The sequence below is a fragment of the Tachypleus tridentatus genome, chromosome 8, assembly GCF_004210375.1.
Source record: "Tachypleus tridentatus isolate NWPU-2018 chromosome 8, ASM421037v1, whole genome shotgun sequence".
In the NCBI taxonomy this organism is placed as follows: domain Eukaryota; kingdom Metazoa; phylum Arthropoda; class Merostomata; order Xiphosura; family Limulidae; genus Tachypleus; species Tachypleus tridentatus.
The window spans coordinates 31,278,312-31,305,912 of NC_134832.1; the positions used below are offsets into that span (position 1 = coordinate 31,278,312).

Genomic DNA, 27,601 nt, shown 5'->3' on the forward strand with positions numbered 1-27,601 from the left:
CTTACATTCAGACACGTTCGTGCATCTAGTGACGTAATAATAAGCAGCTAGCGACCTCTGCCTTTTTAAGGTAAGATTTTTCAGTATACACGTGAGCAGATGTAGACTATACTAACTACCGATTCTCCCCCGCCCACACGGCGCGTGGGCGAGGTGAAACTTGGATAATGTGGGGTACTACCCTGAAGGAAGTTTTGGTCATGTATGTCAGGTTCTCCAAAAATATTGACGCTTACTGTTTAATGGTATCAAATGATGATAGGTGATTAAACGAATGTGCTCTTAACGTATCAATTCTAACCATTTCAGAGACGTGAAGACTTTAATAGAAATTTGGATAAACTGGGTTTTGATGTATTCCAGTTTTTATTAAATAATAATTATCACTCTTTGACGTTCAAGCCAGAGCCAATTAATGTCTCAAAATAGAGTAAAATATACTGATGATAAAATATGACAAGGTTGAGTAGAATTACGATCACGTGTTCTGTATGAAGTGCTTTGTTCTAAATAAAACGTACGTTTTGTTAAAAAAGTCTAGCAAAAAATACTAGTTTCGTTTAAGCAAACAGTCCCATTTTTATCGGTAGTATTTCTTGATTGCTTACACACGACACTAATACTGACTAAGGTTTAATTTAATACGTTGGTTAATTAATGGCAGTATAATTATTTGCAAGTCATTTAAGAAAAAATAACTTTCGCAAGTATTTATTAAGCCAGTTAAAAGAAAACGTGAGACGGGGCGGGCCCGCATTGGAATGGTAAGGAAAACGGATACCCTAAAGCTGCCCCCATTCTGCCCAAGAATAATGAATCCTTACATGTGTAGATCAGAATATTGTTTGTACAAACTTCTAACAGCGATAATCACGGATCCATCGCACAATCTACACCAGTTAACAATAGTTAATATCACGTATGTAAAAACACCAATAAAGGCACTGTTGACAACTGTTACGCCCGATTTCTTATAACTAAGATGTCTTCGTAAGACCACAGACTTCAGAAACGTCGTTCTCTGTACTTGTCTTTTTACAGCAGGTAGTTGTCGTTCATTCCAGTAAACCCATCAATAATCCTGTTTATTAGAACTGTTCTCTCAGATCTAAACAAGTGAGAAATGATCACGTTTTTTTTCATAAACAGAACTAGAATGTTACCATTGAATAAGTTAAGTCATACATTTGAACTTTTATCAAAAAATACGAATTTTAATAGAAACTTGCGCAATTTCATGTGCGTAGAAAATATGTAACGAACTTAGTTTTATGTGTCAAGTAATTAAGTAGTAAAGTAATTTTATGTATCAATTAAATAAATGAGTAACTTAATTTGACATGTAAAGTAATTAAATAAGCAACATAATTTTTGGGTAAAATAAGTAGGTGAATGAAAGCAGGTGAGTAATGTAATTTTACATGTAAGGTAATTAAGTGAGTAACATTTTTATGTGTGAAGTCAGTAGGCGAATAAAGTAGTTTTATGTGTGAAGTCAGTGGGTGAGAATAATTTTATGTCTAATTAAAACGGTTGTGCGTAAGATAACGTAATATTTGATATTAACCAAAAAGAGCACCCATATATGCTTTTATTTGCATCTATTTCACACAGGAAGTTTGCAAATAGAGTAAATCCGATATAAATGGTGTTTTTCTACAGCTGTGTAAGTCCGACTTGATACCTCTTTTACCTTAATTTCTTAACTGTAAATTCTACCCTAGTGTTTTGTTTTCTACTCTATTCTCTGATGTAAAATAAGTCCCTTGTGAAGAAATGTGCACCTTTCGAAAGCGCTTAGTTTAGTTACAGGACTTTGATTTTTTTTCTGGTTTTTTGACCTAAGGTTTGCTGATGAACCTTGAATAGAAGAAATTGCAACCCGCAATAGTCCAATCAAATGATGCATTAGACCTCTACGTCACAGATTATACTTTTGGTAAACAGAAAATAAATTTGTAATATACATACTTATTTATATACGAGTACATTTTAATGAAGTTAAATAGTAAAATAAGTAAAATCATAATGAAGGACTGCGTTAAAAACAGGAAATCTAAACCTCTGACTAGTTATATAATTTATTTTAACTCAAAAACCAGCAGAAACAAAAACAAATTAAACAAAAAACGCTGCTTGTACCCTTGGATCTCTTCAGTTTATGCAGTGCTTTTTTGTTTAATTTATTTTTGTTTCGGCTTGATTTTGAGTCATAACAAACACATATTTATATATACCTGATATATATACACTCATAAGTACATTTAAAAAAGGAATAATTCTACACGTTCATTGTAACGTACTCTACTTTATTTTCAATGGGTAATAAAAGGAATAAATTGGCTAAACAATTTTATGGGTAACAGCGGTACGAAAGAACGTCCAAAACCACACCAGGATAGTAAATAAAACTTTATCGCTTCTTCAGAATTCATGAGTTGGTACGTAGAGGCTCGAAAACGATATCGAATTACAGGAACAGCGTTTTCTGTGTGTATTCAGTTCAACTGGTAAATCTTATCGAGACTAAAAGCACTTAAGTAAAAGATTGCAAAGAAACAACAAAGATATTTAATAAAAGATTTTGCCTGCAGAATCATAAGTAGATAGCAAAGGAATAAATCGGCATTTCTGTATTCACTTCCTCGATCTTTGAACATGAGCCATTTTTGTTGTACAGCTCAATACATCCTTTTAAATAAAAGCTTTAACAAACATTGGTAGCTCCGTGATGTCGAGAAACCCACTTGTTGAGAAATTTATATGCAAAAACGGCTCGTTTGGGTTGAGAAAATATTTTACATAGAAGAGCGAACAGTATTGGTAGCCAGTATTGATGCTTCAGGTAAGTTTGTTTGTTTACGATTTCACACAAAGCGCACGAAGACTATCTTCGCTAGCCATCCCTAATTTAGCAGTGAAAGACTAGAGGGAAGGCAGCTAGTCATCACCCCCCCTTCCAACCCTCGGGCTAGTCTTTTACCAATGAATAGTAGGATTGACCATTGTATTATAACGCCCCCGCGGCTGAAAAAGCAAACCTGCTTGATGTGGCGGAGATTCGAACCCGCGACCCTCATAATGGGAGTCGAGCGCTTGCGATGCTGGGCCACTTTTGACAAGAAAGGCTAATTGCCAATATTGATTATGACCGAGGTTCGTTGTTCTCGTGAGCACTTAGTGACAGAATTATAAAGAATTAAATATAGGACCTGGCATGTCTGTCTAGTGTGAAAAAGGTGCATCTAATGTTATAAATATAATAGCGGAAGAAGAAATAAAGTCATTAGTGACACATGTGTAAACCATTTAGTAAAGTTAACATGTGAGAATGCTGTTTTTTGTACCGTACATACAGAAAATATTCACACAAAAAATACCTTATAAAAACAGCCTGATGGTTACAGTGCTCGAGACAAAAACCTGAGGACAGCCTGTTCTAATCCTCCTCACCGAACATGCCCGCCTTTCAGCTGCGGGCGCGTTATAACACAACAGTCAATCCCACTTTATGTTGCTAAACGAATAACCCAAGAGTTGACGGTCGGATGTATTGACTAGCTGCCTTCATTCTAGTCTATCACAACTATTCGTGAAAAATATGTTCAGGTTATGATTGTACCTTATGCTTATAGAGGGAAGTGAATGTTGAAACTGTTTACGAACTTAAAGAGTTTTTACACTTCTCTTTGTCAGTGTATATTTGTAAAGGACATTATATTATATATATTTTAATAATATAAAACATTTATAGATTATATGTATTGTGATGCTTTGTGTAAGCTTATTAAAGTTTGTAGTAACTAGTGTCGTGACTTTGATTGCTGTCTTCCTTGAAACTCATTGTTGGATATTAGTGGGCCTAAGTATCACGGACTAGTTCTGTAGAAAAAGCAGCCATGTTTTTCATTGTTGTTACAATCTCATTTTGTATTTTTCTATCAAGTAAACTTCATATCTTTTTCACACCAAACAAGTGCTGTAACAACTGAACAAAAGGGTTATCCCACCAGTGCAGTGGTTCTCAAAGTTTGGTTTGAAAGTGTCCTCCAGATGGTCCGAATGCCACGGCCGAAACCATACAAGAGACCAGAACAGGTGGGACAGGACCTAGAGATGGTCCACAGGGTCTTTACCTGGCCGAAGTTGTTGGTGGACAAAAACGTTGTAGAACCACTTTACTAACCCTTGCTAGCAAGAACTCAAACTACCATTTCATGATGGACCACATGCATATACAGATACGACCTGGTTAAAAGCAGCTATATTTCATTGATTCTAATGGTTATTTTTGTTCGTTTTGTGCGTTTGAGGCACAAACCAACACTAGGTGTTATACTATCAAACGCGGTTGTTTTGTGTTATAACCTCACATGGTTATTATTGTACTAAAATAGAGTCAGTTTGCTGCTTACAGTTGTAATACAAGTCTTGCTTACTCTGATATAAAATAGTTGTTCTTTCTTTACAGTTATTACACCAAGCATTAAAACTCGCAGAAATATAATTAATGATAAACCATAGTTATTAATTGCGAGAACTTACAAGTACCGTAGTTACGTAAGATTTAGAAGAAGCTACGTTATTATGTCGCAGTCAATCCCGCTGTTCGTTGGTAAAAGATAAACCTAACATTTGGCGGTGGGTGATTATGACTAGCTGCCTTCTCTCTAGTATTTCATTGCTAACTTAGGGACGGCTAGCGCAGGTAAACCTCTTGTAGCTTTGCTCGAAGTTCAAATAAAACCAACAGTGGAAATAATAATTCAAGTTCTCTTCAATGTATCAGCCCAAAGTCAATGTCATGTGATATCATTTCCAGGCGGTGCATGAACAAAATTCGAACATCTCTGAAACCTTGTAGTCGAATGACGTCACATGACATTGACTTTGTGCTGATACATTGAAGAGAACTTGAATTATTATTTCCACTGTTGTTTCTCTAATGAATTAGTTCTTTTGGCCTACTTCCAGACGAATATAACTTAGTATAAAACACTTCTACTTGCTTCAGTTGTCGACTCATCTGAACAAGCAACTCATTAAAAACACTTGGGCGTGATAGACCGTTTGTTTTTCTCTCTTCTTAAATGAACAGCTTATTACGTACTAACTTGTTACTTCCTAGACCTTTGCCAGAGATAGAAGAGTAGTGTAATAATACACTCTAACCGATAACTTAATTCTCGAATCGCTGTAAAAAGTTGAATCGAGACAAAACCAACAGTTTTCACTTCTTATTTTGTATACCTTAATAACCATTATCAAGGACGTTTCGCTGTGAATCCAATTACTGCCGCAGGGGGGTGCTCCGTAATTGGTGCTGAATAACCCTTATACGAACAACCACGTGCTAGTTAAAACAGGTTCCCATCCGGTAATGTTTGTTGCTGTGTAAGTTTTGTTAGAAAGCCTGCAGTTGGCCGTGAGAGACACTGAGGTAAAAGGTTTGGAAACCAACCGCGCATCCTCAGCTTCTACATCGACACTTCAAAAAAAAAAAAAATCTGTTATTAATAAAATATTGTTTTGTTAAAAAGTGAATTAAACGATGTAGACTCGCGATACGAATAGTCGCCATTTACCTGCTGTCGAAATGGTAAGTGTATGTGTATATATATATATATATGCTCAACTTGTATGTAGTCAAGTTTTACTTTTATGAATAAAACTGTACGAAATGGTAAATGTATGCACAGCACGTTTGCACTCTTAATTTTGAGTGTAAAACTACAGCAAAAGTCAGTATATTTATACATTCTTATTATTGTGTGTAAAACTACAGCAAAAGTCAGAATGTTTATGTATTCTTATTCTTGTGTGTAAAACTACAGCAAAAGTCAGTATGTTTATATATTCTTATTCCTGTGTGTAAAACTACAGCAAAAGTCAGTATGTTTATACTTTATAATTCTTGTGTGTAAAACTACAGCAAAAGTCAGAATGTTTATGTATTCTTATTCTTGTATGTGTATTCTTGTGTGTAAACTACAGCAAAAGTCAGTAGTCTACAGCAAAGTCAGTATGTTTATACATTCTTAGTAGTCAGTATGTTTATACTTTATTATTCTTTGTGTAAACTTACAGCAAAGGTCATTATATTTATACTCTTATTCTTGTGTGTAAAACTACAGCAAAAGTCAGAATGTTTATGTATTCTTATTCTTGTGTGTAAAACTACAGCAAAAGTCAGTATGTTTATATATTCTTATTCCTGTGTGTAAAACTACAGCAAAAGTCAGTATGTTTATACTTTATAATTCTTGAGTGTAAAATTACAGCAAAGGTCATTATGTTTATACTCTTATTCTTGTGTGTAAAACTACAGCAAAAGTCAGTATGTTTATACTTTATTATTCTTGTGTGTAAAATTACAGCAAAGGTCATTATGTTTATACTCTTATTCTTGTGTGCAAAACTACAGCAAAAGTCAGAATGTTTATGTATTCTTATTCTTGTGTGTAAAACTACAGCAAAAGTCAGTATGTTTATATATTCTTATTCCTGTGTGTAAAACTACAGCAAAATTCAGTATGTTTATGAAGTCTTATTATTGTGTGTAAAACTATAGGAAATGTTAAGTATATGCTGAATATATTTATATTCTTACTTCGTTTTTTAACTTTATGGATACGAGTTAAACTCTATTTCCTCTAAACTTTTGTATGTGTAAACTTACAGATATTTGACCTTAACTTTATTTACATAAACAAAAGTACGGTTTATGTTAATTAAACAAACAGTATATCCACAAGAGTCTTGTAGATACTAAGTCTGCAGTTACCCTTCTCCGTGTCTATATTAATTAAACGAAACACTTTAAGTGTGAAAAGAAGATTCGGCCAAAATAGATTTGAGTTTGCGACTTAAAGGAATGGGCCCGACATGCCCAGGTAGTTAAGGCGCTCGACTCGTATTCTGAGGGTCGCGGGTTCGAATCCCAGTCACACCAAATATGCTCGCCCTTTCAACCGTGGGAGCGTTATAATGTAACGTTCAATCCCACTATTCGTTGGTAAAAAAGTAGCCCAAGGGCTGGAGGGTGGTGGTGATGACTAGTTGCCTTCCCTCTCGTCTTAAAGTAAAATGAAAACACCTCATATAATACTCCTATATCCAAAGCCAAATAATTAAACTCAGCTTACATTTAGGAATAACAGTCTAAAATTTTTTTTTTACAAGCAAGGTAACTGCGATTGCAAAAAACAACAACAACATGTAATGGTGTTTAAAACTATTACTAGGTTGAATATCTTTTCTTGACATATTTGTTTTGGGGGAAGAGTGGTGCAGTGTAACTGAAAATGTCTGGTTTGATTATTCAGTTACAAGGAAGAGAAATTAGCACCAAACGACTACAGTAATGTTATATTTGCTGTAACATGTTACATATCAAATCCTAAGTGATTCACAAAAGAGCAAAAATTTGTGTTGTGTCCTATAGAATTGCCAATTATAGTTATTAAAATACTCACGATAGAAGTACTGTTATAGTGATCAACTTCGTTAAAAACTGATGATAAAAGTACTGTTATAGTTATCAGCTTTGTTAAAAACTGATGACAAAAGTACTGTTATAGTGCTCAGCTTTGTTAAATTTGCTATATGCTGATATTTGATGAGTGAGTATTCTTTGTAAAGTCAGTCCACGTTTCTGTACACGTTTGTAATGTTTTTCTGATGTTGATTGGTCTAATTTCTCATTGATAGGACCGGCTTGGCCAAGTGGTTAAGGCACTCGACTCGTAATCTGAGGGTCACGGGTTTGCATCCCCGTCGCGCCAAACATGCTCGTCCTTTCAGCCGTGGGGACGTTATAATGTGCTGTCAATCCCACTATTCGTTGGTAAAAGAGTAGCCCAAGAGTTGGCGGTGAGTGGTGATGACTACCTGCCTTCTATCTAGTCTTACACTGCTAAATTAGGGACGGCTAGCGCAGATAGCCCTCGAGTAGCTTTTCGCGAAATTCAAAACAAAACAAACCGCACGCTGAATCCTTTCTGGCCGTAACTTTTTCACGCTTAAGGTGTTTTGATTATATACGGTGAATTTTTGTCAATACACACCAACAAAACACAAATATATGTGGTAGCTTTCTCTCACAAACAGTGTTAACAAGTTTCTTTATAGTCCCGCCACAGAATGTCAATAATACACAGTGCGTCCTGCAGGTCGTTTTGGCTGCGCGACACATCACTGTTGGTATTGATTGTGGAAACGGGATATTCCCAATGTTTTGTAGGCGCTATTTATATTAATTGAACATCGGGCTATCTATTGTGTCCACCGAAAGCTGACATGGAAGTAAATTATGTTTTATTGAGACCAGTTTTAAATAACTGTTAGTTGTTATTATTATTTAATTACACAGCTTAATTACTACTAATTATGTCATATTCGGTCTCCATTATGTTTGACACGAGTCCCTGAATCCGAAGTAATCTGAATTAAGTTTTTTTATTATTTATTATTATCAATGCATATATTTTAATGCAGTATCTAAATTGTTGAAATGTTATAGGTGTTCCATGTGGTTTTCTAGGGCTTAAAGCACAAGTTCGCCTTTGTTGTCCGGATTGATCACTAATTTATCGTAATTAATTTGTCAGCAATGTGTCAGGTGGCTTCAACAGCAGGACTGCTTCAAAATTGTCTTACATAAGAACTCACACATTGATGTATTCCCTGGCCATTAAATAAGTGTCAGTTTCTTCTACATTACAAGAGTTGTTAGGGGTGGTTTTGTGCTCCCCAGTGGCTCAGCGGTATGTGTGCGGTCTACAACGCTAAAATCCGGGTTTCGATACCCGTGGTGGGCCGACCACAGATAGCCCGTTGTGTAGCTTTGTGCTTAATTCAAAAAACAACAACATCGGTGGTTTCGAACAGTCCAATAGAACGAAATATTTGAACGTTTCTTCTCAACGTCGAATGCTCAGAACAGTAAGAATTTAAACGATTTCTTGGGAGTTGTAGACACCTAAAATAATAATTTAGGTTAATTATTTTTCTTTTTTGTTTTCCTGTCGTTATGGCTTCCAATCATTCTTGTCAAGGTTAAATGCTCCCTTCGTGGCTAAATAGAGAGGCTTAAACCTTGTAACACTAAAATCCTGGTTTACACATCCGTAGTAGTTTCAGTGTAGATAGCCTTTTGTGAAGTTCCGGACTTAATAACAAACAAGGAAAACAATTAAATGTTAAGGATTTCGTTTAGCTTAGCACCGCTCCCCGCTTGTACAGCGGTACGTCTACGGATTTGCAACGTTAAAATCAGGGGTTTGATTTCCCTCGGTGGGCTCAGCAGATAGTTTGATGTAGTTTTGCTGCAACGAAACACACACACACAGCTTAATACCGGTAATAGTGTTGAACTTTTATAATCCAACAATGGCTGGATACTGGTTATAGTGTTGAAGTAATATAACCCAACAAAGGCTGGATACCGGTAATGGTGTTGAAGTAATATAATCCAACATGGGTGGATACCGGAAATAGTGTTGAAGTAATATAACCTAACATGGTTGGATACTGGTAATGGTGTTGCAGTAATATAACCCAAAAATGTCGGTAAATGTTATTTGTAGTGAGTTACGATAGAAATTATAAATTAATATAATTCGATAACTTTATTTCTATACATTATTCTGTGTGTAAAACTTGCACTGCATTTGTAAATGATGTTCCTTAATATTTGTTTTTCATTCTTTACTTTTTTAGCCGCGGCAGAGCGGCTCATAAAACGGCTCTGAGTTGGTTTTTGTTTTGTTTCTCAAGTATAAACTTTTAGCTCATAGCTCTGTCATATCTTGATCGATTTGGGATCTAATTACAGTTTGTAGATTAATGCATTTGACTACGCCCCAGGTCTCATAGATTAATTTATTGTAATCCTGCCAAAACGAATTTCAAGTGCCGCGGCTATTGAGGATTCCCACTTTTTGTTTTTTGGTGTATTTTTCCGACATTCCGAATTGCCATAATGTTGAGTCTCTTGTTATTATAATCTTCATGTTTTAAGGAGTTAAATATTTTTACCAAATTAATTTTAACAAGACTCTGGCAATAGGCTTTATTATTATATTTACATGTGATGGACATTTTTCAAGCACATAAAACTCGGGCGCTTCATTAAATGTAAAATAATACACGTATTGAACGCAGGGCTGACAAGTGGGGGAGACAGTTGCTCCAAAACCCGGCACTGAGATATTCGAAAGCTCCCTAGAAATGGATACTGCTTAATAAGCTAAAATGGCTACTGTTTTTACGTAGATTCATGAAGAAATCTTTCTTCTAAATCTCGTTTATGAAAAATCGACAAAAGTTAATAAATAGAATGAAGAGGAGGCGAGGATATTAACGACCCTAGGACATAGGATGTTTTTCGACGCCACTGACTGAGCGAATATATTGGTTTATGGGTTCTGAAAATTAGACCTGCTTTACTTTTAGGTTATCCAAAATAAAAACAGTAAACAATATCTCATCTCTTATCTAAGCTACACATTTTTGTTTCTCTTTGGTTGGTTATTAAGCGCAAAATTACACAGACAAATTACCATGTCTACCGCAAGTATCTAAACTCAATTTTTAGTGTTATAAGCTTTCGAACATACCGCTGAGCCACCAGGGGATGCGTTACGTAAAACATATATAAGTATATCAGGCTTTCTGCTGTGTCAAAGCCCTGATTTTACGGATGTAAATCCGTAGGTTTGTGTTCCATTGGAGGACTATATATGTACAACAATAGTTAAATGATTTCGGTCAGTTACCCATTTTTACAATGGATAATGTCAGGGTTAACTAGACAGTCTTCAATTCCCTTACAATAGGATTTTAGTATTTCCTGGAGTTCTCAGGCTTTACTAATAGATATGAAAGCCCGAGAGCTACAGAAAACATGACAGTATTATCTGAACCACTTAGTTGTAAAATCAACTTTCTTAACTGTGTTTTTTCTTCTTTTTCTACCATGTGATTGTATGACAATCAATAAGCAATGAAACACTTGTCTCGAACATAATAGTGCTTGTGAAGCGACTAGTAGGATATATCTGCACTCCTCATCAAAGTTCAAAGGTCCCTTCATAGTACATTAGAGGTCTGAGTACTGTACCTAATAAGCTCTTCTCATACCCTCAGTTACTCCTATAGCTGTTAGAAGAGGGAGGGGTGCCCCTTGAAAAAAACATTAGTATGCATTCACTTTTTTGTAACTGTAAACTTTTCCCTCAACTCTGAAGCTAGCAGGAACAAATTTGGTATGTGGGCTAGGGATGGCATGGGTGATTATGTGTCTTATCTGTATTGTGCGTCTTATCTACTAAATGGGTACCAAGGGGTTCTAAAACGCGCTCGGAGCTCATAGGAACAAAAAAACAATAAAAAAAACCGCACACAACGCGAATTGACTTCTTTGTTTGTTTTGAATTTCGCACAAAGCTACACAAGGGCTAATTTGGCATGGCAGTTCTTGGGGTATTATTTTTATCAACGAATAGTGGAAGTGACCGTACATTATAACGACCCCATGGTGTGTTTGGTGGAACGAGGACTGAGCCCGCGATTCACTGATAGCGAGTGAAGCACCCCTAACCATTTGGCCATGCCTGGTACATGAATTAATATAGGACGAATATTACAAAACAATCAATTGTGGTGGTGACTGTTGTAATTGTATCAAACGTATCTACTATTTCTTTTCTTCGCCAAAAAAATTATATTTCAGTGAAGAAGCTATTAAATAAAAGCATAATATATTCCTTGATTGGCTATCCTACTCGCGGTACCGAATTCGCGGTTCAACATGATCAGGTGGTTAAGGCACTCGACTCGTAATCTGAGGGTCGCGGGTTCAAATCTCTGTCACACAAAACATGCTCGCCCCTTTAGCCGTGAGGGCATTATAATGTTACGGTCAATCCCACTATTCATTGGTAGAAAAGTAGTCCAAGAGTTGGCGGTGGGTGGTAATGACTAGCTGCGTTCCCTACAGTGTTACACTGCAAAATTAGGGATGGATAGCGTAAATTGCCCTCTTGTAGCTTTGCGCGAATTAAAAAAACAAACCAGCAAACTCTCTAGTCTTAAACTGCTAAATTAGGGACGGCTAGCGCAGATAGCTCTCGTGTAGCTTTGCGCGAAATTACAAAACAAACAAACAATTCGCGGCTCATCACTGCTGTTTGGAAAAGCGAAGCGAATAAATAGCATAGGTCTCACAAAATGATGGAATGTAATCAATTTGTTTTGTTTAGTACGCTACTCACTCGTAACGACCTAAAATAACTTTAATGATTGGATAACATGTGATATATTGCTGTATCAATTAGATGTCCATTATTATCCAGCGGACTAACTGGTTATTTATTTACGTGTTAATTTCTTTTCTTCATCAAAACACGTGTGTGTGGAAAAGACGATTTTCAATTTTTATAGTCGCCATGTCAAGACATTCACTATAATAGCACTATGAGCAGGTCTTCAATACACCTGTTTTTTTCATTAAAATCTTAAGTTTTGTCATGTTCTACTTTGAACATGCATGTTTTGCATGCTTAATTCTGCTTTGTTTTAGTACGAGCGACACTGATGTATGAAGCTTATTGTCAAAAATAATCTGTTACAATGCTTACAATACTCGAACATGTAAATGTATTTCATTACTTTTTTTTCCATTATCTTGAATCTCTTCAAATCAAGAGGGCGTGTTTGAATAAGCAGTTTACCTTGAACTTCACAAAAGTATTTTAGGCCTAACTGTAAGGGGTGAATATGAAAAAGAAAACAGAAATAATGTAGCTCTGCCTTTTGAATGTGTGATCTTTGGGAAACATTAGTTTAGCATTAAAGTTTGTTTGTAATTATTCTAATAATTAAAGATAATGGAAAGTATCAAAACAGAAATCACCACCAGTGCTCTTCTTACCAGATATTTGTTGTTGTTGTTTCTGAACTGTTTGATAATCTGTCGTTTTGAACATCACAGCTTTTTTTTTTTCCGATTCGTTTGTAACACTAAATAAGAGACCCGGAATGGCATGTGGTTAGAGCGCTCGATTCGTAATCTGAGGGTCGCGAGATCGAATCCCCGTCATACCAAAATGCTCGTCCGTTCAGCCGTTGAGGCGTTATAAAGTGACTATTAATCCCATTATTCGTTGGTAAAAGAGTAACCCAAGAGTGAGCGGTAGGTGGTGAAGACTAGCTGCTTTCCTTCTAGTCTTACATTACTAAATTAAGGACGGCTAGCGCAGTTAGTCCTCGTGTAGCTTTATGCGAAATTAAAAAAACAACAACAATTAAACGCTAAGTAAACATCGTCGTTGAGAAAATGTACAGTTTGGGACTTCAGACCACGTTTGTCTTTGCTAAAAATATACATTTGTATTTTTGTTCGAACTTTATCGAGCGTTCGTAATCATTCTCTAAATGCATTTAACTGTAAATCGTTTTCCTTTGGAGTCAGAAATCTCACAAAAAAGTATATAGGTTTTAATAGGTGGAATAATAAACACACTTTTATTTTTTCAAAGTCCATTCTTTTGTAAAAGTTCAAACAGCTTTGGTCCATTTTTATTCTAACCTTGCTTTCTAAATATTTTAATGACAACGTTTGTAGCTGACAAAGCCTTGTGTATCTCAAGACGGCTGCTATGGATATTAAACCTAAAATATTGTGCACGTTTATAATGTCGTCCCTAAGACACGTGCCCGGCAACGAGCAGTTGCAAACTCTCTCTTTGTTAACTTGACGATGACCTGAGAAGGTCGAAACGTTGTTCTCTACTTTATTTTAATAAAAGTTTTAGTTCTCACACCAGCAGTCTTGAGATATATTTTTATTTCAAGTGGGTTTCTCGTCATCACAAAACTCTTGTGTAATTCATTTGGAGAAAACCTGTACTTGGAGTGGGATTTCTCCACTCCAGACACCAACAAGTTTTCATTGTGAAATTTGTGTTGTCCTTATGGTTGGCTATTTTTTCTCGCAAACAGGACAGACTTCCATAATTTTTCTCGAACATACAATATGAGGACTCTCCCCTCCCCCTTCGAGCTAGAAGCCTTTCCGTTACTGTCATAAAAGAAGAATTATTGAGAAGCACCGAAAAGGTACATTCCATGCTCTCATCTCTTTCTCGAGATCAGTACAAACATTTGACGTTCTACCTGTTACACATAGTAAAATGGAATTGCCCTGGTCTACAGAATGTGGCTTCCTTTTTTTTTTTAGCTCAACTGCTCTTACAACCTGTTTGTAAGAATGTTTAACTGTTTCAAATGACAATTAGTAAAGTTTTTTTTTTTAATTCTGCTCTTTTCCTTTCCTTAACGTCATGCATAATTCTCCTTGTCCTTAAAACGCTGAAACCGGGTTTCGATTCCCCTGATGGGCATATCACCGATAGCTCACGGTGTAGCTTTGTGCTTAATTACAAACAGACAAAGTCGTCTTAAACTAGCTCTCCAGTGGCACAGCAGTAATGCTGGGAGCTTGTAACACTAAAAGCCAAGTTTCGATACCCGAGATGTAGCAATGTGCTTAACTACAAAGAAACAAGCTTCCACATGGGGTGGTCTTCCTTCATGTTAATGAGAAAAGTGTCGAGATCCTGACTTGAAGTGGAGAAGTTCACTTGTTTAACTTTCTAATGTACTGTTGGACTTTCTACTCTTATTTAGTGGTAATAAGATACTATATGAACAACTCCACCTTATTGAGTGGGCCAGATTTTATTACTTATTTATTCATTTCGTTTGTTGACAGAGAAGAAGTGCCAACAAACCTAAAGAGAGTTTTTACCTATTCGATCGAGAAGGAACAAACCAGCACAGTAAACCTGTTTACGTTATTATGTGACTCGAGCTCCACCCTGGTGTCAAACGTTTAAGAACTAAGCCGAGATATGCAGCTCGTTTCTTCCTATCTAGGAGTGGAAACGTACGACACCAACTTGCATGATTAGCGTATGAGGAAGATATTAGCATTTTGTTTATGTGTCCTAAAGATACGCCTACATTCAGAGTCGAGGTCCAACTCTGCAGCGTGAAACAGACCCTGCGTTGGAGTATAAAATTATTGTGGTCTAATATAAATGTAATTTGTATGCAATACACGCATTGTTTATTCGCTTGTTTGCCAAAATGTTCCACCCTCATCCACCTCCACTGTGTTTCTCATATCTCTGGCTGCGCCTATGTTGACGGATTTAAATGACTCGAGTGTTATACGAATACTGACTTGTTGATATTCATTTGTTCCCCGGTGGGATGGCAGTAAGTCTACGGACTTATGACTCTAACATCCGGGGTTCGATTACCCGCGATAGACACAGAAGATAGCCAAATGTGACTTTGCTCTCAAACAAATATGTTTGTTTGTTTGTGAATTTCGCGCAAAGCTACACGAAGGCTATCTGAGCTAGCCGTTCCTACTTTAGCAGTGTGAGACTAGAGGGAAGGCAATCATCAACCACCGCCAGCTCTTGGGCTACTCTTTTATCAACGAATAGTGGGATTGACCATAACATTATAACGCTCCCATGGCTGAAAGGGCAAGCACGTTTGGTGTGGTGGGGTTTCGAACCTGCGACCCTCAGATTACGGCCTTGACCACCTGACCATACCGGACCTCTCAAACAAATAAGCAAATTTAGTTGTTCGCACTATTACTGAAGTTACTGTATTGCCAGAATTATTCTGAATTTTGTCACTTATATATTTGTACTTAAAAAGTTCAGCTAATACCTTAAAGCATCTTTTTAAGGCTCGATGAGATTTGGCTGTAACTTTATTCATCCCAAAAATGACTCTAATTAAATACATTTGAAGTTTATATTCTATGTTAAAGTTTCACAACCCAACTTATAATAGATCATAAGGTGAAATTGCGTAATGTGTGAAACAACGTAAGGAGATAACAACGACTATTAAACTAGCCCCCTACTGGCACAGCGGCATGTCTGCGAACTCACACCGCTATAAACCAAGTTTTGATGCCCGTGATGGGCAGAACACTGATAGCCCATTGTGTAGCTTTGTGCATAATTCCAAACAAACAAACAAACAAAACTTATTACATTAATAGAAAAAATATTGATATGTAACCGTTGCATGTACAAATATCTTAATGCGATAGAAATTTACTTTGTAAAAGTAGTTCCCAAATTTCTATCTATCTGTCGTTGTTATTAATGCATCTAAGAATGAGACAGGTTTTTTTCATGTGGTAATGCATGAATTTTTCATTGTTGGAATTAATGCAGCTGAGAATCAAACGAATTTCTATCGCGTGATAATACGTGAATTTTTATTGTTGATATTAATGCAGCTGGGAAGCAGGCGGGACGAGTTTCTATTAAGTGATTATGCGTAATTTTTTATTCTTGGTGTTAATGCAGCTAAGAATCAGGCGGGCTTCTATCACATGCAGATGATACCTATAATTTGAACAAATATTATGATTTTTAACTTTGAATCTAGGATGTGAGCTAAGATCTTCCTGAAACACGATTCACGTCGGCCACAACCAATGAATATTTCTGAAAAGAAAAACAAAAACTGACGTAAGTACGATATTTACAAATCAAATGTAAGCTCGTGCCTTATTCATCTGGTGATTAAATATAGCTTTAACTAGATTAGTTAAAGCAGTGTAGAAATGTCAAGCATTCGTTGTTCTGTCTATTAGATATATATTTCCTCCCAAGTGGCACAACGGTATATCTGCAGACTAACAACGCTAGAATCTGGGTTTCGATACCCGTGATGGGCAGTGCACAGATAGTCCGTTGTGTAGCTTTATGCGTAAACTTAAAGCTCGGCATGACCAGGTAGTTCCCTCTTTCAACCATGGGGGTGTTATAAATGGCATTCAATTCCAAAGAGTAGTCCGAGAGTTGGCGGTGGGTGGTGATGACTAGCTACCTTCTCTCTACTATTATACTGCTAAATTAGGGACGGCTAGCGCAGATATTTCTCGAGTAGCTTTGCGTGAAATAAATAAAAAACAATAAACATGTATATTATATATATGAATATATACATATCTAATTATTATGTGTTATAATTGTTGTAACTGTTCTAAGTGTAATCTTACACCTCCGGGTGCAGTTAAAAACAACCAGATTGTTTATGTGCTCCTTGAGACCCAGCAGGTTGTTTATAACCGTGTTTGGAAACAAAGACCTTGGAAGAAACCTGTTCTGTTGAGTGGTCGACTACTGGAATGTAGCATCATAGATGTTGTTATAAGTTTCTTCATCCTGATTCGTCGTTGTGGAAGTAAAATGTTTGATCGATTTTTCGATTCATTCCATGCGAATATCTATCCGGGGATTTTATTCAGTGATATAAACAAATTTCGAAAAAGGTTTGAATAAAAACGAGGTTTGATATAAAGTGGTAAACAAACAACATAAAAAAAGGTTCGAAACAAAACTGATAAATCTATATGTTAAAAAATTCCTAGTTACTGAGATAAATAGAAATGTTCTGAATATGTATAGATGTATGTAGATAAACAAAGGCATTGTTTAGCTGTATGTGCATCAATTATGTACATTGTTTAGCTGTATGTACACCAGTTATGCACATTGTTTAGCTGTATGTGCACCAGTTATACACGTTGTTTAGTTGTGTGTACATCATTATGCACATTGTTTAGCTGTATGTGCCTCAGTTATGTACATTGTTTTGCTGCATGTGCATGAGTTATGTACATTGTTTTGCTGCATGTGCATGAGTTATATTCATTGTTTATCTGTATGTGCGTACATATACGTATAATAAAATAATGAAATGAAAGCTAACATTTTGAGGCTCCAATCTACATTGCTTTGAGAGCCCTCAATATAACGTTCTAAGCTTATTCAAGTGCTTGCCGAATTGTGTATATAGCACTTAAAGTTATCAAATTGGTAGTTAAAAATTTCTTTAACATTGTTTATCAAACTTAAGGCACTCAATAACACGAAATCTAAATGTTCACGAAACGCTTTTTTGTTTTTCTCTACGTTACCTGTACTAATATGATTTATAGTATTATTAAAGTAAGTTATTTTATTTTTAATGGAATGATGTCTCACTTGCAAAACTCAGAAATGAAATTTCTTTTCTTCTGTATTTGAGACGTGAAGAAGTTCATATTGGATGAACCAACTAACCACCTGTGTTAATTCGCAGGAAAAATTATGGTCGCAAAACTGTTTGAGTAGTGAATATGGGCCCTTCAGTTTTTAACGGAAACGTCAACCCTTTTAACACTCAACCACTGAAAGTGTATGTTTGTTCTTTGAGACGTTAGAAGTGTTGTTGATGTATTTTTAATTTATTCTGAATATTAAAGAAAACTGATTTTTTTTTTCAAGATTTAAAATTTGCTAAACTTGAGAACAAGTGCCATTGAAGACTGTGTTAGGTCTGTAATTGGAACACTAACTTCGTTTGGATGTGAAAAAGAACTGAAACCCAAATGATATTAAAAAAATATATATATATATATATATGCTAGGCCTAAGAACGAGTGCTGTTGAATAATATGTTAGGCTTGAAGTTGAGGCACTAACTATATAACGAGTTAACTCTTTAAGTCAGTTGGTAAAACATGTTTTCTTTTTAGTTATTACTTGCGATGACATCTCGTGGAATATCCCCAAAAATGCACCAAATTAAAAACTCCACAGTTTTAACTTTGGCAGTATTTTTTGCTTGCAACAAGGAAGAACTACGATAGCCAGTCAGAGTCGTATGAAAAAATAAGTTTCCTAACACCAGTTAGTATGGATTAACACTTTAATCTGGAGTCGGTGTGTAGCAGTGCTGTTTTTATTTTAACCTCATGGACAAAGAATCGTATTTATAAAAGTGGTGGTAACAAAATTCCTTAAGGTATCAACCCCATCGCTGAATTATCCATATCATTAGATTAAGTATTTACATGTTAGAGAAGCTATCACAAACTCGAGCACAAATTCACTTAAGGGGATGGATTAACTAAATAACATTAATTTTACCAAATATATAATAACTATCAGAGACCATCACAACATTTGCTCTCTATTTAGCATCTTTACTGCAATAGTACTTATTTCAACATAGGATTTCTAAAATAATGCAAAATATTTCTGATTGTAGACACTGAAATTTATAAGTCCATTTGTCTTAAGCCTAAAATTAGTTAAGTCTTTATTATGTAAAATTACATACGGACTTTTTTCAACGTTAAAATTTACTATCTTACCAAAGCCTTTTTAAAATGTTGCCCTATGAAAACTCCAGTAAGAAGGCCGAAAACTCGCAACTAACAGCATTTTAAGGTAGAACAAACTCCATGTGTAATTCTACTTATTAATTCACTTACCTTATGAATCTTAACAACAAGTAAGCCTTTTACTAGATACAACCTGTTTTCGATAGAGATAGCACTGTAACTTGTGTACGTTTGTTGCTTTAGTTTATCAATGGCTAAACGTTACCATAATTAATACTATAAGTAAATTAACTTGTAATGTTAGACACTTTTAAGTATTTTAATAAGCTTTTAATATTGTCGTTCAAAATGTCTAATAGAGTATATTTACGTCCACTCTTTGTTCACATTCGCTGAAACGAAGTGTGCATGCACATTCAGATAGCAAGGTGCAAGTGTATTTTCATAGCAAATTCTGAGTATTAGTAAAATAGATACATATGAAACTGTCTGACGTACTTCAGTTTTCTTTGTTTTGTTGAAGATATTACCTTTTAAAATATGTCAAGAATGTTTTAAAATGTTCCATGAAAGTAGTGAATATTAAAAAAGTTGCTGTTAATTTTGAAAAGAGCATTAAACTACTTCACACCAGTGTGGGTAGGTGGGTGTGTTTTCTTACAGCAAAGCCACATCGGGCTATCTGTACCGAGGGGAATCGAATTCCTGATTTTATCATTGTAACTCCGTAGACTTACCGCTGTACTAGAGGTAAAAAATGTTTGTTTTGTTTTGAATTTCGCACAAAGCTACTCGAGGGCTATCTGCGCTAGCCGTCCCTAATTTAGCAGTGTGAGACTAGAGGGAAAGCAGCTATTCATCATCACCCACCGCCAGCTCTTGAATAGTGGGATTGACCGTCATATTATAACGTCCCCACTGCTGAAAGGGCGAGCACGTTTTGTGCGACGGGGATGCGAATCCGTGACCCTCAGATTACGAGTCGCACCCTTTAACCCACCTGGCCATGCCGGGCAGAGGTAAGAAATGCCCTACAAGTATAAGTTATCGGTATTTTGAATATATGAATTACAAGTTTTATTTGCGATTTTCAGATTCAGCGATTTAGTCTACACCCCTTTGAAGAAAGAAAATGGTGATTTCTGATAAAATAGGTGTCTGAAGAGGTCTTAGAGGAAGAAAATGTAAAAATATCAACGCTGTGCGTTTAAAGTAAGGGAGGCGTTTCCCTGTAGCTCCGCCTAGAGCTGCTCGTAAAGTTTTTCTTTTCATATGTAAATAGGTTAGCAGCAGGTTCGCTGTTAACACCACTCAGTGAAAGATATAGCAGATGTAAGGCCTTGCTGTACTGCTACATTAAACAGGCTTTTAATCTTATACGATGAATCTATCTCATGGTTTAAAGTGCAGAACGATGGGTAAGAGACACCAACCTCACATCCATGGGACGTTTTCAAAGATGACTTTACATCTTTCTGGCTTAACAATGAAATTGTCTTACATATCTACACCACTTTGTGTAACATACCAACCAGAGAATAGTGGCCTCAAAAACTGTTATTATGTGAACTTATTTTCTGAGTTAGCAAAGCATGGTTATGATTAATTATACTTATCATAATACTTTGTTATTAGATCTATTATAATCTGCATCAAGTATTTTATGCTTTTTCAAGAGGAAAAATATACTATAGTATTTCAACCGCAACAAAGAGAGTTGTGATTAAGACACTATATGTAAAAGCCGTTTGTCATAACACTAATTGTTATGGTGTGAAAGTGTTTTTGGCCGATGAGACATGATTAAAATTAATTAAAGTTGTCATAGCACAAAAGCATTAGGTCCATCATGATTGCTAACATAGTTTTATTTATTTATTCTCTTAAGTATTTTCAAGAATTAAAAGAGTTTATAATAACAGTAGTCCAATCATTATTATACACTTGTCACAACAAAGGGAGTCGTGGAACGAAAAGCTTTAAATCAGATCTCTACAGTTACATGTAAAACTAATGATTATTTGCCTGTGTATCCGTAGTAGCGCACAGAGCTACTGACTCTAACATCATTCTTAATTTTCCAATAAAGAGAGAGGTGTTAACACATTAGCAGTTGCATAATAATTAAAAACATTTGGTATCAATAACATGTTAGAAACTTTTGCACTTCAACAGACACAGTCTTAGATCATTAGGCTCATGTCATCATAAATTACAAAGCTTACGTACAGTTGTAAACGAAACTTTATGGCTTTCGCATACGAAAAGTGTGTGAGAGGTCGCATACTAGGTATGACGTCAGGGTTAGAAGAAACGACATCTAACGAGTAAACTACGTGAAAAGTAAACATAAGCTCTTGAAGTTTAATCAGGTAACTGAGGTTAATTAGGCGTATGTGAACCGAAAGGACAGAGACAAATAAGCTAATATAAATATAGTTGCTGTGGATTTCAAGCCTTTCTTGTATCCATGGAAACTTTTTAAGAACTATATTCACTACATATCTAAACAAATCTATTCTAATTTAAGCAAAAACAAGCCTGGCATCAGCTTAGGTTGTCCTCAGTTTGATCTGGTTTCCAAATAAGGCAGTACTACAGGGGTTAAGACAAGAGAGCGTAGGATGCAAGGCAGAACAAGGCTAAAGTCACTGAACAAGTCTTACGTGTTGAGTTGTCGCTCAGGCCAAGGATATTAAAAAAGTTGACATCTTGTGAGACTCATTAGCTTCATCTTTGAAGGTAAATAAAAAAACGTTTGGACGATAGAAATGATGCTTCCAAAAACTTGGAGGATATTATATTAATAATGATATCTGATATTTCAAGATTGTAACAAAGGTAAAGGCGACAATATTCAGAATAGTCGCAGAAAAAAAAATATCCCATACTCTCTGTAAGAAAGTTTGATGTTTGTCTAAAAACAAAACAAAAATTCATAAAAATGCAAAGAGTGCTGTTTCTTTGTAAACATGGGGGTCTATACTTGTATATGACATGACGAAACTCTACGGATATGAGAGCCGGGCGTTGCTTATTATGGCTATTATTGCTTTGACTGTGAATTCAAGGTTCGAATTTCATGCCCATTATTGAAAATCACGCTCCACGTGTTAAGTGTTAACGTCTATACTTCCGTTACAACGATTTATCCAAAGACAAAAGTTAAGCTTCAAAAGGCATTGTGTAGAAAATAATTCGAATATACTATCTATGGTGACCTGACAATATTACAATACATTTAGTTAGTTATCACTATTAGATTCCATCTAGGAACACAGGGCCGCAATCGCTTGCGGATTCTTCAACAAGTATTTAAGTGAGCAGGTTGTTAGCCCCACTGCACCGAGCCGTCCCTAATTTAGCAGTGTAAGACTAGAGGGAAGGCAGCTAGTCATCACCACCCACCGCCAACTCTAGGGCTACTCTTTTACCAATGAATAGTGGGATTGACCGTCACATTATAACGCCCCCACGGCTGGGAGGGTGAGCATGTTTGGCGCGACGTGGGCACGAACCCACGACCCTCGGATTACGCGCTTGGCCATGCCAGGTCACAATACATTTATACTATGTGTAATTATCTCATTTGTGATAAAAACCTAAATTCTAATAAAATTCTTGTCTGGACGATTTATATCTGTGTTGTGTTGGTCAAACACAAATGTTATATCTTACTATAGCATCATTATTTTGTTACTCTGTCCTTATCTTCGTTTATGTTATTTTACCAGTTTTATTATAAGATAACGTGGTATGTTATCCTGCGTGCGTTTAACAAAGCATTTATACATGTCTAACTTGGTATATTGTTTTATGTTTGCTTAACAATGGACTTACATATCTTTAACTAGGTATGTTATCCAGTGTTTGCTTGATAAAGTAAGTTTTGCTGAATATGCTTTTTGGCCCCAGTAGATGTTATATATATTTACGTGATCAGTCATGTTACACGTATTTCATGAAGTGTTGCAACCGTTTATACAAGTAGGCGAGGTAAAGCGAGACATTATAATACAAAATAGTTAACTGTGTATGTTAACATTTCTCCACTTCATTCTTTTATTTAAAGTTTTGTACGATACAATCCATAGAGAGCCCAACGTTTACACTGCCTCATTTCCTACATTTTAAAGCATTGTTTATAATTAGAAAACAATAAGGGTTTATTTCTGTCATTCATGACCGTTACGCGCGTAATAAATGAGCCCGTATCTTAAGTTAGTTGATAAGCGAAATTACGTACTAGTTTTTCTGTCGAGTGTTTACAACTTATGTATTGAGTAATTCTTTCAAAACAAGGGTTAAACATGTAGGCGTCACCCACACCAGAGCACCACTTCCGCATTATTGCTTCCCACGAGCTCAGCTGTAAGTTTGCGGAGTAAAACGCTAGCAACTGGGTTTCGATACCCGTAGTAAACACATTGCAGATAGCCAATTGTGTAGCTTTGCGTTTATTAATAAACAAACACAAGCATTCAAAAGTAAAATAAAAACACTTTGTATAATACTCCTATATTCAAAGTCAAATAATTAAACTCAGCTTACATTTAGGAATAACAGTCTAAATTTTTTTTTTACAAGCAAGGTAACTGTAATTGCAAAAAACAACAACAACATGTAATGGTGTTTAAAACTATTACTAGGTTGAATATCTCTTTCTTGACATATTTGTTTTGGGGGAAGAGTGGTGCAGTGTAACTGAAAATGTCTGGTTTGATTATTCAGTTACAAGGAAGAGAAATTAGCACCAAACGACTACAGTAATGTTATATTTGCTGCAACATGTTACATATCAAACCCTAAGTGATCCACAAAAGAGCAAAAATTTGTGTCGTGTCCTATAGAAGTGCCAATTATATTTGTTAAAATACTCACGATAAAACTACTGATGATAAAAGTACTGTTTTAGTGCTCTACTTCGTTAAATATGCTACATGCTAATATGAGATGAGTGAGTATTTCTTTGTAAAGTCAGTCCACGTTTCTGTACAATGTTTTTCTGATGTTGATTGATCTAATTTCTCATTGATAGGACCGGCATGGCCAGGTGGTTAAGGCACTCGACTCGTAATCTATGGGTCACGGGTTTGAAACCCCGTCACACCAAGCATGTTCACCCTTTCAGTCGTGGGGGTGTAATAATGTGACACAAATTTCGCACAAAGCTACACGAGGGCTATCTGCGCTATCCGTCCTTAATTTAGCAGTATAAGACTAGAGGGAAGCAGCTAGTCATCACCACTCACTGCCAAATCTTGGACTACTCTTTTATCAATAAATAGTGGAATTGACCGTCACATTATAACATCCCCAGGGCTGAAAGGGCGAGCCAGCCTTAACCACCTGGCCATGCCGGATCGAACTCCAACTGAACTAATAACAAAGAAACACACATATTATGCACGACTCTATGACTTGCTAACTTAAGTTTTAACCGCATGAAAACTCAAAGTTATCATTCTATTACAAACTGACAAACTTCTAAAGCTCCTTGAACTACAGTTAGCACACACACACATGTGAATAAATCGTATTTAGCTTTAAATATACCAGAGCTTAGTCGATGAAAACCATTTTCTTAAGCTAACAGTAGCTCTCATATTGATAAATACTCATATGTGCAGTGTGTGTGTATTTTTCGAGCAAGGCCACAATGTTTTAATGAAAGTTAAATTATTATGCAATGCAATGCGACTTTGCATTAGTGCGCAAACTATACTTTTCATGTTGTATTTTATATTAATTGATGTCTTATTGCCTGTGTTTTAATATATATAATTTAGTACACCATGTGTTAGTGACACATTTAATAATATGTGAATGGTAACTTAAGTCTTCAGACCTTTTAAACTCCCTCTACATTCTTTATTTGTGACAATTATTATTCAGGTTTTTTTCTTCCAACAGTTTTAAATACGCTTAAAATAGTAAGTGAAGCATTGTCTATTTTGATGGTAACTATTTTTTATCCTTTTAACAGCACCCCCAGTTATGCCTTATTTATAGATCTTTTCTGTATATTTTTAGCCCGGTGAAATAGAATCTCAAAGTCATACTTTCAAGACCAAGGTGTACCGTCGACCACGTCCCTGCGACTTGTGTAGACAACCCATACACGACGAAGGTAGTTGTTGTAGGGGTAAGTTTCAAAACGTCGCCAAAATAACAGGTCGCCATTAAAAACGTGTATAAGCTTTGCAGTATACTTGTCTGAGAACGTGTGACCTCTGGTGTCTGCTAATTTCTGGAAATATGTATAGATGTCTTGTTGGTTGCTTGCTTTTTTTGTTGTTGTTTTTTAAGGAACGGCTGAACTGTAAAAATGGCAAAAAGATAGCAAGATTATAGCATACCTCAGAACGTTGGCTTCTTAATTTACATTCTTACTGGTCACGATTCCGCATAGTTAATCCCTGTGTACTGAGAAAATAAGCATATTTCTCATAACTTGTAACGGTCGGACGTGAGTCTTGAATTTGAAAATTTTGAAGCTTGCAACTTACCCAAGGAAAAACAATTTTAAATAGTGAATATAAACCGTGATTTTAAATAAATATATATGTATATATACTTGCACTTTAGTTATATAATCTGCTCTGTTAGATATACGTGTAAGTAAAAACGAAAATAAATCTTAAAGCTGTAACTGGGAAACAACAATCAAAATACTATCTTGGCGGCCTCTGTTGTTAAATTTTGTAATTACAGTGAAATAAAATAAAACTGTGAAGTAAGCGAGACAGAAGTAATTTTTTTTTATAATTGTGCAATTTATTTTGTATTTTAAAGTATTTTCTAATGTTGTACAATTGTCCCCCTGTTGCACAGCGGTAAGTATATGGACTTACAAGGCTAAATATCGAGGTTCGATTTCCAGAGGAGGGACATGAACCTGATACAGTGAAGGTGCTTAACAAACTACATATTGCAAGTTATCACTCAGTTCTTTAGCTTGTTTGTTTGTTACAGAGAAGCCACACTGAGTTACCTGTTATGTAAGTCCTCAGATTTACAACACTAAAATCAGGACTTCGATTCCCCTTGATGGATACATCATATAGCTCGATGTGGCTTTGCTATGAAACAAAACACACACACGTCAGGTTCAAAAATATAATTATATTAATTAAGACAAGTAGCATGAATTACTCACTCTCCGCTACAGGTTTCACAAAAGCCCCAAATACCGATAAAACTTCTCCATTATCACAGTTACTTCTTTAACTATTTACAGGGTGTTTGTACCCCCTCCCACCCAAAACAAAGTCAGGTACCACGCGATCTTAGAGGAACAGGCATGTTTTAGGTCATGTGATCTCACAGAATCGGGTACTCTTTTGGGTCCCTTATCTGAGAGAATCTGGTATAATTCTGGTCATGACCTGAGAGGACCAGGTCCGCTTTTTGGTCACGTGATCTAGAAGGATCAGGTACACCCTGAACCTCTAATTCCATCTTCGATTTTTGGATTAATTCTTGAATTTCGTAGATAAAACCCACGTTACTTATCGGACATATTTCGCTTCGATTGCTAGGAAATTCTATTTTACTTTATGCAACCACTGCCTACGCGCTACAGTTGTACGTTTGCACATTTGAGTGTCTCTTTTTTCAAAGCCACGTCCATGAAAATACAGCGTAGAATTTCTTCTTGCTATTCGGTAAATATTTCACCTTCACGTTCGTTTTCACATAAACAGTTCCGTAGGTACCGATAGAAAAGCATATAGCATTAATCATAGTTTTACACATTAAAAAAACAAACAACCCTTTTAAAATAAAATTAACACTATATCTAACTACCGATGAGCAGTAGATGGACGTCAGTTGGTAACATAACGATTCACTAGACTGGTGGCGAGAGGTAGTTATTTCTACTTCCATTATCTATTATAAAGTTTTTTAGAGTTTTTAGTGGTGCATTTTTGGTTGTTTCTGGAAAAAATCTCTTGATCTGTTTTGAAAATTTGCTTAATTATGTAGGAAGGTCGTGTAGCTAAGAGCTCTGTATACTTTAGTAATTATTAAATTTTTGCTTATCCTTATCTCGTGTATGGGTAATTTCGTTACACTTTTCCGTGCTGGGCAGGCTTATTGTATCACCGGACGTCTGTATGTTTTATAGATTTTCAGTATAGTTTCAGTTGTTGCGCCTCTATTGTTCCCAGTGAGTCCCTTGTGAAAATTTTGTTTCCAGTTTCCTTAACATGTTTAGTCCAGTTTATTTAGGCATGGCCAAGAGGTTAGGGATCGAATCCCTATCCCACCAAATATGCACGCTCTTTCAACCGTGGAGGTGTTATAAAATTTGGTTAATTCCACTATATGTGAGTCGTGGATTCGACTCTCCGTCACTCTAAACATGCTCACCCTTTC

The 27,601-nt window shown here is 35.9% G+C and overlaps 1 protein-coding gene across 6 annotated transcripts in view; it reads left to right on the forward strand.

Annotated features, from left to right (window-relative positions):
* LOC143222095 (tensin-3-like) overlaps positions 1-27,601 on the forward strand; it is a 314,899-nt gene that overhangs the window by 108,087 nt on the left and 179,211 nt on the right. For 4 of the 6 annotated variants that reach the window (XM_076448035.1, XM_076448032.1, XM_076448033.1 and 1 more), the window contains exon 2: positions 25,253-25,364. In XM_076448035.1, coding sequence (XP_076304150.1) covers positions 25,253-25,364 — 112 coding nt within the window. Of the gene's footprint in view, positions 1-5,076; positions 5,600-25,252; positions 25,365-27,601 lie in introns of those variants that run through there. The other 2 variants (XM_076448036.1, XM_076448037.1) reach the window with 2 other exon arrangements.